The sequence below is a fragment of the Mandrillus leucophaeus genome, unplaced genomic scaffold, assembly GCF_000951045.1.
Source record: "Mandrillus leucophaeus isolate KB7577 unplaced genomic scaffold, Mleu.le_1.0 Scaffold282, whole genome shotgun sequence".
Taxonomy (NCBI): domain Eukaryota; kingdom Metazoa; phylum Chordata; class Mammalia; order Primates; family Cercopithecidae; genus Mandrillus; species Mandrillus leucophaeus.
The window spans coordinates 2,886,083-2,897,499 of record NW_012102943.1 but is presented as its reverse complement, the minus strand read 5'-3'; the positions used below and the strand labels follow the sequence as shown (position 1 = coordinate 2,897,499).

The following is an 11,417-nucleotide window of genomic DNA, read 5'->3' as shown; positions in this document are numbered from 1 at the left end:
TGGTATGAAAGTAATGCTGGACTCATAAAAAAAGATGGGGAAGTGAGAATCATTATTCATAAACTATTGACTTCCCAAGGCCAACCCTCCATCTCTGCTAGAATTCTGTCTCCCAAATTCCTGCCAGGTAGATTTTTAACTGGCTTCCTCCCGAACCAGCCCATTCCTTCTCTGGTTCTTTAGGATAACCTGGTCTTCCTAGGATTATGCTACAGTCTGCCTCTTCCCAAATAGGTAGTTGTGACTGAAAATTGCCCAAAGATGCCTCCTCCCAGGCTTGTCTTCCAGGGTGAACAGTCTGGACCCTTCAGCTATCCTCGCACAGTGCCCATGGCTAGGGTGGGGGAGGCCTCTAAAGGGAGGTCGGGCCTCCCCCGAGCCTTTGTGTGAGGATATCTCTCTCCTCTACCCTCTACTTCAGAAGATCCTGATGCCTTTCTCTCCCTGTCCAGTGTTATAAAAGCTCCAAGGACCGGCAGCCGCATCTGAGGTTGGCACTGGATACCTGCAGCGTCATCTACGTGCCCAAGGACAGCCGGCACAAGAGGCATGAGCTACGTTTCACCCAGGGGGCTACCGAGGTCTTGGTGCTGTCATTGCAGAGCCGAGAGCAGGCCGAGGAGTGGCTGAAGGTGCGTGGCCTGCACCTGACCTTCCCACCTTCCCACCCTTTCTCTCTTCCCCAAGCCAGCCCTCAGTAGAGCTGGCTCCTGTCCCTGGAAGAGCCTCTTGCTCAGTGCCTGAGCCCAAATGCCCTGTGTGTGGCTAGGGTTTATGTATGGAAATGGGCCTCAGATGTCTCCAGGAGGCAGACTTCATGCTGGAGACCTATGTTCCTTCTAGTTATTTGAATTCCCTTTCCAAATCCTTACTGTGGGCTTGTTCAGGCTGCACTTGTATACCTCCTGGAACTGGAAGCTTAATATCTACAAAGGAAGCTGATTTCATCATTAGACCAGTGAATTCTTAAAACAACAACAACAATAAAGGAAAAATCCTTCCTTGCCTTGAAACGTACATCCTTGTAATGACCACCCATGGGCCAGCTTCTGCCTCTGCAGCTACACGGAACGATGAGAGTTACCAAAAAATGAGCACTTACTTTGTGCCATGCATTGTGCCAAGAGCTTTACATACCTGACCTCATTTCTGCTTGAAAATGGGACAAAATATTATTGTTCCCTTTTCACAGATGAGGAAACTAAGACGCAGCTTTGAGAACTTATGTGACTTGCCAAAGGTCACACAACCAAAGTGATTGGAGCCAGAATTTGAAGCTAAGAAGTAAGTCTCCTCCAAAGGCCATAGGCAGGATGACATAGTGATGACATGGGAGAGGGGACTTTGTGGCACCCACACTTGAGTCAAGCCCCAGGCCTAAGGGGCACTTACTGGTTGTGTGACCTTCTGCAAATGACTTTGCCCCTCTGTGCCTGTTTTTTTCATCTGTGAAATGGTCCTTGGAAGGATTCTGGAGAGCACTCGGCACAGTGCCTGCCAGGCAGTGAGTGTGTGGCAACTGTCAGTAATTACTTCCATGATGATTGTGATGCCCTGCCCCCCATTCCTTTACAGCAGACCCCCATCCCTGCACCACCTCTACTTCACTCTGACACCGTCCTTTCCTCCTCTGATCTTCCTGCTGGAACAATGAAACCAAACACCTCCCTCCCTACCCAGCCCCTTCCTTCCTGTGATAACCAGCGCCCCTGATGGAACATTTGGTGTTTCTCATTACCTCTTTGTCTCAGGAGGGAAGGAAGGGGAGAACCTGCCTGCTGGGGGAGCCTGTACCCCTCCACGGACTGGTGAGGTCAGCAGACGGAGCCCTAGACTGGAGTTAAAAGAGACCTGCCTTGACATTGATCCTGGGCAGCAGTTAGCCAGAGGTTAACAGTGGGCAGCTGAACTGCCTGCATTTAGTTTCTGGCTCTGCTGCACCTAAAGGTGGCTTTGCCTCTGCAAGGCTCGTCATCTTAAGCTGTAACTCAGGGCTCACAAGGCTGCTGAGGGATAAAATGGGATAATCCACAGAAAGCCACCAGATAGGTGAGCAACAAATGGTGGCTGTGGTTATTTCCTGATCTCATGCTTACTGCTGTGTGGCCTTGGCAAGTGAGTGGATGCCTTTAGGAGATAGAGGTGATAACTCCAGCTGCCCTACAGGTTGCTGTAAAGGTGCGCATGGTCACAGAAGCAGGTCCCTCACGCTTGTGAGGCTTTATGGTTCCCATCACTCTTCACATCTGTGGTCCCACCGTCCTCAGGCAACCCAAGGAGGAAAGCAGAGGACTAGGATCATTCCCATGTTGCAGATGTGGACACTGAGGCCCAGAGCAGGGAAGTGGCTCTTCCAAGACCACACAGCTAATTAGCAATAAGCCTCTTGGTTCCCATCCTTGTGTCTTTTCAACCCAGGGGACAGATATGGGAGAAAGCCTTTACAAACCCCAGTGTGCCCCACGCATGTACAGGCGGCTATGTCAGCCCATCTGTTCCCCACAGTGGCCCTGACCCTCTGTTCTACAGCATTCACCACACAGACCCCATTCTTCCTTTGCATCCACAGCTTCCCTGCCCACCCGTTTACAGCTGTGTGTCCTCTTCACAGGTCATCCGAGAAGTGAGCAAGCCAGTTGGGGGAGCCGAGGGAGTGGAGGTGCCCAGATCCCCAGTCCTCCTGTGCAGGTTGGACCCGGACAAGGTATATCTGTCTCCACTAGGTCTTCCCCAGGCCAGGCAGTGGCCACTCAACACAGGCTCAACCCCAGGGGAACTCACTGGCTGGGGGGAAAGCCGGGCAACTGCCAAACTGTAGGTGCCCAGCACAGAGCTGGCACAACAGTAGGTGCTTAATAAATGTCTCCTGAATTCATGAATGCATGAACAAACGAGTGCCTGTGCCCAAAGGGCAACACAAACCAGAGGAGGGAGTGACGCACCTGCCAGGAGGGGAGGAGGTCACGTTGCAATCGTGCCATGAAAAATAAGTTGAAATTTGTCAATTAGAAAAGGAGGGTGTATAATCCCAGCACTTTGGGAGGCCAAGGCGGGCACATCACTTGAGCCCAGGAGTTCAAGACCAGCCTGGACAACACAGTGAGACCTCATCTCTAAAACACAAAAATTACAAAACTATTATCCAGGTGTGGTGGCACATGCCTGTAGTCCCCACTACTCAGGAGGCTAAGGTAGGAGAATTGCTTGAGCCTGGCAGATGGAGGCTGCAGTGAGCCATGATCGTGCCACTGCACTCCAGCCTGGGCAACAGAGTGAGACCCTGTCTCAGAAAAAAAGAAAGAAAAGAGAGAGAGAAAGAAGAAAGAGAAGGAGGGTGCCTGTCTGGAACATGAGAGAAGCAGGCATTAGCCAGTTGGTCAGGCTGTTGGCAAATATGTCCCAGTACCTACACATTGCCAGGTATTGTGGGTAACAAAGGGCCCTGGACCCAAGTCCTCCCCTTAAGGACATTACAGTCGAGGGGAAGGGTTAAGACCCACAGACACGGGCCTTGCATGATGTAATCAAGGCTTGTATTTATAGACTGTGACTGCATGCCCTGCAGTGTACTAAACGCTTTACGTGTATTACCTGAGGTGATTTTCATAAGAACTCTTTGGGCAGGTACATTTTCAGAGGAGAAAGCTAAGACAGAGATTTGCCCAAGGTCACATAGTAAATAAGAACCATAGCCAGGATTTGAACCCAGATGGTCTAGTTCTTGATGACCATGTTGCCCCTCCTCTCAAGGTCAGGATCCTGGGCACCTGCTTGACAGGTACTCGGTGAGTACCCAGGGCACCCCAGGAACTGTGCTAGCCATTGAAATGCAGTCCAAACACAAACAGGTGCAAGCCCTGCCCTCACAGCACTTCCAGCCCAGTAGGAAGTAGACGTGAATCAAACAGTCACACGGACTTATAAATGCCAAGCTGTGTAAATGCTAGGAGGGAAAAGTACCAGGTACCCTAGGGCCCTGCCTCTGCCTCAGCGCCCCAAGAAGGCTTCTCTGAGGAAGTGATATTTCAAATGAAGATGAAAAATTAGCAGGGAAGAGGAGGGAAAAGGCACTCTAAGCAGAGGGAAAAGGTACAGGAGCAGGAAGAAGCATGGAAGTGAAAACGGCCAGTATGGCTAAGCTCAGAGAGAAAGGAGAGCCCACCAGCCTGTTAGAGTATCGCAGAAAGCTACAGTGAGTGGAACAGGGGCCCACACTGGCTGGAAGGATGAGAAGGGTAAGGGAAGATGGGCGCCTATATTGAGCCTTAAGGCATAGGCAAGATTTCACTGAGGCAAAGGTGGGCCGAGGGGAGGGAACAGAAGCAAAGGTATGGGATCAGGCAGAGTCACCAGGAGTGGAAGATGTGCCCAGGTGGATGCAGGAGGAGAAGCTCAACCCTATCCTCACTTAGCCTTTGCCATGCGTGAGGCCAGAGGGAAAGCAGCGTTGACGGTGTCAGTGTGTGAGTGTGTGTGTGCACACACTTGCCAGCGCATGCTGTGGTGCAGTTTGAAGGGTGTGTAGAGAGGAAGAAGAGGCAAGCTGGTAGAGTTGAGATTTCCTGTGGCTGAGCGTCCACAGGGAGGGTAACTAGGATGTTGGGGGTGGTATTTTGGGTGGAGAGTGAGGGTGAGGACGTGATATTGGTAGGTCTCTTCTCCACAGAATCATGTGATTGCAGCGTCACCATCGAGTTCATTCCAAAGTGCTCACGGTACCTCTTTGTATTTGCTCTATCTTGATGAAAAATGTACCATCTGTACACCATTGCCGAACACATGCAGCCATAGCTTCTGTTTCACCATTTGAAGAGGTGATTCTTCATACTCGACAGTCCTGTCCCCTTTCTGACAGCTGTCATGTTTCCAGCCCTTTGGACATTGAGAGGTGCCCATGATCGCCTGTCCTCTCCGTCCCCCGTTGCTTATGGTGAAGCAGCCCTGAGCCTGGTTTGAGAGGATCTTGGCAGGAAAGGCTTTGGGGCCTCAGAGCTCTGTAATTCCACCTTCTTAAGTGGGTGGATGTCATTTAATCCTGGCCCAAGTGTGGCTGGCACAGTTTAGCTCCTTGAAGAAAGATGGCAGCACACCACACAGGTGTTAGAAATGATACAGTCCGTGGGCCTTCACTTGGGCTGGCTCCCTCACAGCAGCCCTCTGAAGTGGGTGGAATTCAAGTGAGAAAACCCAGCCTTGGGGAGACAGAAGCACTTTCCCACATTCCCATAGCTAATAAGTGGTAAGAGAGTCATCATTACTTCCACTCTACATCCCATGGTACCTAGTAGACACTTAATGGACCTTGTATGAATGAATCGATGAATGGTCTGGAGTTGGTGTCACGAGTAAAACTAATTTGGGCTGGAAATGAAATTGTTGACATGTTGTGTGTGCGTGTGTGGGTGTGTGTCCCCTTCCCATCCTCTTCTCCGAGTTAGGATCATAATGGACTCCTGCTGGTCACCAGGTCCCACCATGACTATTTTGAAAATGTCTGCCAGCTCATCTGTTTTTCCCCATCCTCACTGTCATCTTGGTTCATGCTCTTGTTGAGTCTCATCATGACCAGGATGACACTCTCTTAAGTGGCTCTTTTGCTTCCAGTCTTGTCCCCTCTTTTCTATCCCCACAATGCCACTGGAAGTAACTTCCTAAACCAATTTGGATTACATTAGTGTTCCACTTAAATACTTTCCCAGCTCCCTGTCACCTGCCAAATACAGTCCAAATTCCTAAGACATTCATTTCAAAGTGTTATAATTAATTGCCTCCCTCCCCAAATGGACTGTGAATTGCCCAAAGACATAACCATATCTAAGTCATGGTTGTCTTTCCAATACCTGGTATGGTATCAGGCACAGGATAATTGCTGACAAACATTTGTTAACTAATTATCATGTGCTGGGGGAGTTGGAGGGAGATCGAACCAATAAAGGGAAATTTGGGTACCTCCGAATGTGCCCTCTGATGGGGGACTGTCTGTGTCCCTCCTCAGAGGCTGTCCCAAGAGAAGCAGACCTCAGATTCTGACAGCGTTGGCATGGGCGACAACTGTTCTACCCTTGGCCGCCGGGAGACCTGTGATCACGGTAGGAGCCTCTGGGGGCTCAGGCTGGGGAATGCTGGAACTGGGCAGGGCCCTGCCCATGGGCACACAGCGGCAGAGTAGGTTCTGATCATTCTGGAGACCTGGGTAAGGTGACCTGGCCTGCCATCCCTGGAGCTGCAGGCCCATCCTGTGTGCAGGCTGAAAAGGCCACAGGGAAGACTAAGGATGGGTGAGACTCAGGGCTCCCTCCACTCCCCTGACCCATTTCCCCAACAGGCAAAGGGAAGAAGAGCAGCCTGGCAGAACTGAAGGGCTCAATGAGCAGGGCCGCAGGCCGCAAGATCACCCGTATCATCAGCTTTTCCAAGAAGAAGCCACTGGCCGATGACCTGCAGACGTCCTCCACCGAGGAGGAGGTTCCCTGCTGTGGTGGGTCCAGGGCACGGGGATGAAGGGTGTTCAGGTCCTGTGGGCGCGGGCTTCTGGGGCTGAGGCCAGGAGACCTCATGCCTCATCCACCTCACCCCCAGGGCAGGGGAGGGGATCCCAGCCTACTGGGAGGCTAAGCCCCACTCCATTAACACTCTAGGCTTTCCCATCACTTCTCTTTCCAGAGGCCCTGACACTCAACCAAAGGAAAAGCCAGCTGACCACTGTATTTCTATGCTCCTTGTGACCTTAGTCCAAATCACCGCCCATCTCTGGGCCTCAGTTTCTCAGTTTCCTCCACGATAACAAGTCAGGGGTATCTCATTTCCCAGCATAGAGTGTGCCAGGTGTATAAGTAACAACCTATATTATAGGGAAATTTATTGGAGAAAAATATTTAGGTACTTTTTATTATAGATGCATTCAATGTGAATTAAAAGTGATTTGAAGGGGAAAACATTATTCTGCTCATGTAAATGTAGTGTTCCATGTACTGGAATCCAGTTTTTAAAAATCATATATTTTGGATATGCAGTAATATTCTAACCCTGAAAAAAATATTATAAAAGTACATGGCAAGACCAGGTGCAGTGGCTCACCTCTGTAATCCCAGCACTTTGGGAGGCCGAGGCGGGAGGATCGCTTGAGCCCTGGAGTTTGAGTCCAGCCTGGGTAACATGGTGAAACCCTGTCTATACCAAAAATACAAAAATTAGCCAAGCATGGTGGTGTATGCCTGTAATCCCAGCTACTTGGGAGGCTGAGGTGGGAGGATCACTTGAGCCATGATAGAGACACCATACTCCAGCTTAGGTGACAGAGGGAGACCCAGTCTCAAAAAATAAATACATAAATAAATATATGGTTACAAAGAAATATTTTGTAATCAGTGAATCAGAGTGCATCATGGTAAAAATAAACAAATTTAAATCTAAAACATTAAGAGGGAATTCTAAACCTGTGGGTCATTAGCTACATAGCAGCTGTGCCTTGGTCAATTTTAGGATTATGTAGGCGAGACATTTTTGTTCCCACACGCTGCCACTGGGTGTCAGCATCATCCATTATTTTCCATCTTTCAGTAACAGTTTTGATTTGGGGAGAAAAGGCAAAAGAGTTGTGTTTTTTATATCATACGCAGTAGTTGCTGCCCTTTTCATCAAGCTTGGTGTGGCCCAAAGGCTGTGCAGACATGTACGAATGCCATTATCAGTCCTTGTTTCACAGGTAAGAAATAAACTCAGAAAAGCATGCCCAAGGTCACCCTGAGGTCACAGGGGAGAGAAAGCTAACCAGGACCCTGAGGTCTTCTTTCCAGCAGACACAAGGAGCCACCTTGCGTCCCCATGCTGTCCCGGGGCAGGCTGTGGGAACCTCACACCACTGTCTCCTCCAGGCTACCTGAACGTGCTGGTGAACCAGGGCTGGAAGGAACGCTGGTGCCGCCTGAAGTGCAACACTCTGTATTTCCACAAGGACCACACGGACCTGCGAACCCACGTAAACGCCATCGTCCTGCAAGGCTGTGAGGTGGCCCCGGGCTTTGGGCCCCGACACCCGTTTGCCTTCAGGATCCTGCGCAACCGGCAGGAGGTGGCCATCTTAGAGGTGAGAGGAGAGGGTGGGATGCGGGTGGTGCTTGGTCTGGGGACTCTGGTCTGAGTGTTGTGTTTTTGTTTGGGGGAGCCCTTGCTGCTGACACCATGGGGACTGAAGGGGAAGGAAAACAAGCCCCACTCCTGTCAGGTGACCCAAGTAGGATTATAAGACAACATACAGGACACCCACTTAATTTGAATTTCAGGTAAGCCATGAACATTACCCGGAACGTTTTCATAAAAATGTAGGTATGTGCCACGCAAGATTGGAGCTCTATCGATACTAAACTATTATTGTTCATCTGACATTCAAATTAAACAAAACATTCTGTATTTTTATTCACTAAATCTGGCAGCACCAGAACCAAGGTTTGTTTTTTCTCCCTTACCTTAAAATCCCAAGCCTGAAAGGCATCTAGTCTAGTCTAGCCCATTCAGATTCTGGAATCCCCTCTAAGACCTTTCACCGGTACCCTCCTCTGGTGGAGGAGAAGGTCCATGCCCCTCCCATTGAGCAATTCAAATTTTAGACAGATTTTCCCCATACTGAGTTGAAATCTTTGAGCTCCAGGAAGGCAATAACTAGGCCTATTCTGCATACTTTTGTTTTTCCAGAACTCGCCAGGATGTCCTGCACTAGAATACTATGGGCTCTAGAAATATTTGTTGAACAAATGAGTGAATGAAGTATGATTTCATTTCACCAATTCACTGTCCTTACTCACAGGCAGTAGCCTCCTCTCTGAGGTCACGCAGAATACGTGGACTCTCTTCCACATGGCAACCCTTTGGCAATTTAGAATTTTAAATGTTAACACTAGAGGAAAACAGAAAACTAATTTCTCCCATTACAGATAGGAAACTGAGGCCAAGGCAGCCATGTGCTTTATCCAGGGGTCCACCAGTGGTCTCTTGGTCTTGTCCTAGAACCTGACCTCTTGGTCTTGTTTTCTGCCCAAGACCCACTGCCTCTCTCAGTTCTTAAATTTCAAAAAATATCTTCTCTGTAACTCACTTTTATTTTTGGTAGTTTGAGATAGGTCTCTTATTTCTCTTATACATGAGCAAAAAATGTGCTTTATTTATTCAAGTTCAGTATTTGTGTGCTAATTTAATTTTATAAGATGCTCTTTAAATGAGAATTAACATAAGTCCACGTTTAGTTGACTGGCAACTTCTTGGAGATTTTCCTATATACAGTATTGTAATTATTTGGCAATTGTAACACAAGAAAAAATTTTGATTGAGTTATATGAGAAATGACCTCTTCTAATAAAAAATAAATAGTTTTTAAAAATTCAGAGAACACCGAAATGTTGGTTTTATATCCTAATGGTTGGGGAAGGCTCTGAGAATGGAAAGTGAGGGTAGGGAGGCCTCTGTCTTAGAGAGGTCATCAGGGAGGGCCTCTCTGAGCAGGTGACATTTGAATGGAAACCTGAATAGATGGAAGAAGGGAGCCTCTTGGATTTCTGGATGTGTGCTGTAATCTTATTCCTCTTTGACCCCTGAGTATCGGGTACATAGTCAGTACTTACAAATATTTCTGGGTTTGGCTGAAGTCAATAGGTCTCCAGAAGCTCTGACAGTAGGAAAATGAACTCTACCTTTGCCTCCTGTCCTTCAGGCAAGCTGTTCAGAGGACATGGGTCGCTGGCTCGGGCTGCTGCTGGTGGAGATGGGCTCCAGAGTCACTCCAGAGGCGCTGCACTATGACTACGTGGATGTGGAGACCTTAACCAGCATCGTCAGTGCTGGGCGCAACTCCTTCCTGTAAGTGTCAGCTGCACCGGCCGCACCTGCCCAGGACTTTTCCTGTCTCCATCCCTCTCAGAGGCTGAGTACAGCCCTGGGCACTGGGAGGGAAGGGAGGAGCTAAGGAAAGCTCTGCTTCCTTGGGAAGTTGAAATGGGTGTCTTCCTCTTACAGCAAAGAGTGGGGAGCTGGCTGAAGGAGGTAGCCCAGGGTCAGAGGCAAGCTGTGGATGGAAGGAGCAAAAGTAGAGAAGCCTTGAAGTAGTGGCCTGGGTTCTGCCCTCATGCCACGGGACTTTAAGCTTTCACACACTTGATCATGGGCACATGGCTAGTATATGGCATTCAGGTACTAGAAGAGCCAGGTTCGAGTCCCAGCTTGGTCACCACCAGCAGTGGAAGCTTGCAGTGGTTGCTTGCCATCTCAGATCTCTGTTTTCTGACTCATAGAATGGTGGTGATGAATTACCTGCCTTGCAGGTTGTTATGAGAATCACATTGGTCCTGTCTGTGACACCCTAACACAGCCCATGACACAGTGCTTCCTGCCATCTTGCTTTTACTAATCTTCTGACCTGCCTTAAGAGTTTCTGCCAGAATCAATGAGAGTGGTAGACAGGAAAACACTGTAAGTCGAAAAGCATCATTGTCATTGTCATTGTCATTGTCATTGTCGTTGTACCTTTTATTTTCTAGATATGCAAGATCCTGCCAGAATCAGTGGCCTGAGCCCCGAGTTTATGATGATGTTCCTTATGAAAAGATGCAGGTACAGTCCCTTGGGGCTGCCCAGGAATGTGACAAAGGCCACTTATTAGCTCTCCCTCTTTCTGCTCTCTTTACCTTCTCCTCAGAGAGATCACTTTCATTTAAGCAGCAGTAGCTAGAAGGGGAGCCCCTTCTTATCATAGAGCATGGCTCAGGATGAGGAATCCCTGGCACAGGAGGCTGGGTGGTGCAGTGGAAAGAGACCCAGGTTGGGAGGAAGAAAGGGCTCTGTAGACTGCCAAGCAGTACCAAAAGGTGAGGCATCGTCTCCAGTTTGAGCAAGATGCTGGGTCCTGTTTACCGCTCTGTGAACTTATCCTCCTGATTCTGTGGTGTCTGGGGCAGGTGCTGACTCTGGGGCCAACCTGCAAGCCTTCACCTAGTGACTTCGTGATCTGGGAGCTTCAGCTCCCAGGCCAGTCTCCATGTTTTGCTTGCTAAGCCAGGGAGATACCAACTTACTAATTTACAGTGAGGCCTGAGTAGCCATCACATGACCTGGAATGCTCCTGGCAGCATGCCCTGTGCTGTCTCCTCCCTCAGAGAGCAAGAGGAGAGCCACATTCCAACCAGACGCTGGTGGGTGGGTCAGGCCTCACCATTAGCAGGAGAGAGAGGCAATTAAGCTGTGTCTGCAGATGTGTCTGCGGACAGGACCTCTGCCTTGGATGGTGCTCGATGACACACTGAGTTTTCACCTCTAGGACTCCCTTTTCTGGAAATTTCTCCAGTCATCCTTCTGTTCATATGATCTTTCTTCAGACTCAGATAAACCTGTGGATGCCGCTTGAGGTTTTTCTCAGTTGCAGAGTTTAGTGG

At 49.1% G+C, this 11,417-nt stretch overlaps 1 protein-coding gene across 2 annotated transcripts in view; it reads left to right on the top strand.

Annotated features, from left to right (window-relative positions):
* Positions 1–11,417, top strand: part of AFAP1L1 (actin filament associated protein 1-like 1) — a 65,398-nt gene that overhangs the window by 37,199 nt on the left and 16,782 nt on the right. For both annotated transcript variants that reach the window (XM_011985389.1, XM_011985390.1), the window contains exons 8-14: positions 453–632; positions 2,612–2,704; positions 5,996–6,089; positions 6,326–6,478; positions 7,875–8,086; positions 9,704–9,849; positions 10,527–10,599. In XM_011985389.1, coding sequence (XP_011840779.1) covers positions 453–632; positions 2,612–2,704; positions 5,996–6,089; positions 6,326–6,478; positions 7,875–8,086; positions 9,704–9,849; positions 10,527–10,599 — 951 coding nt within the window. The remainder of the gene's footprint in view (positions 1–452; positions 633–2,611; positions 2,705–5,995; positions 6,090–6,325; positions 6,479–7,874; positions 8,087–9,703; positions 9,850–10,526; positions 10,600–11,417) is intronic.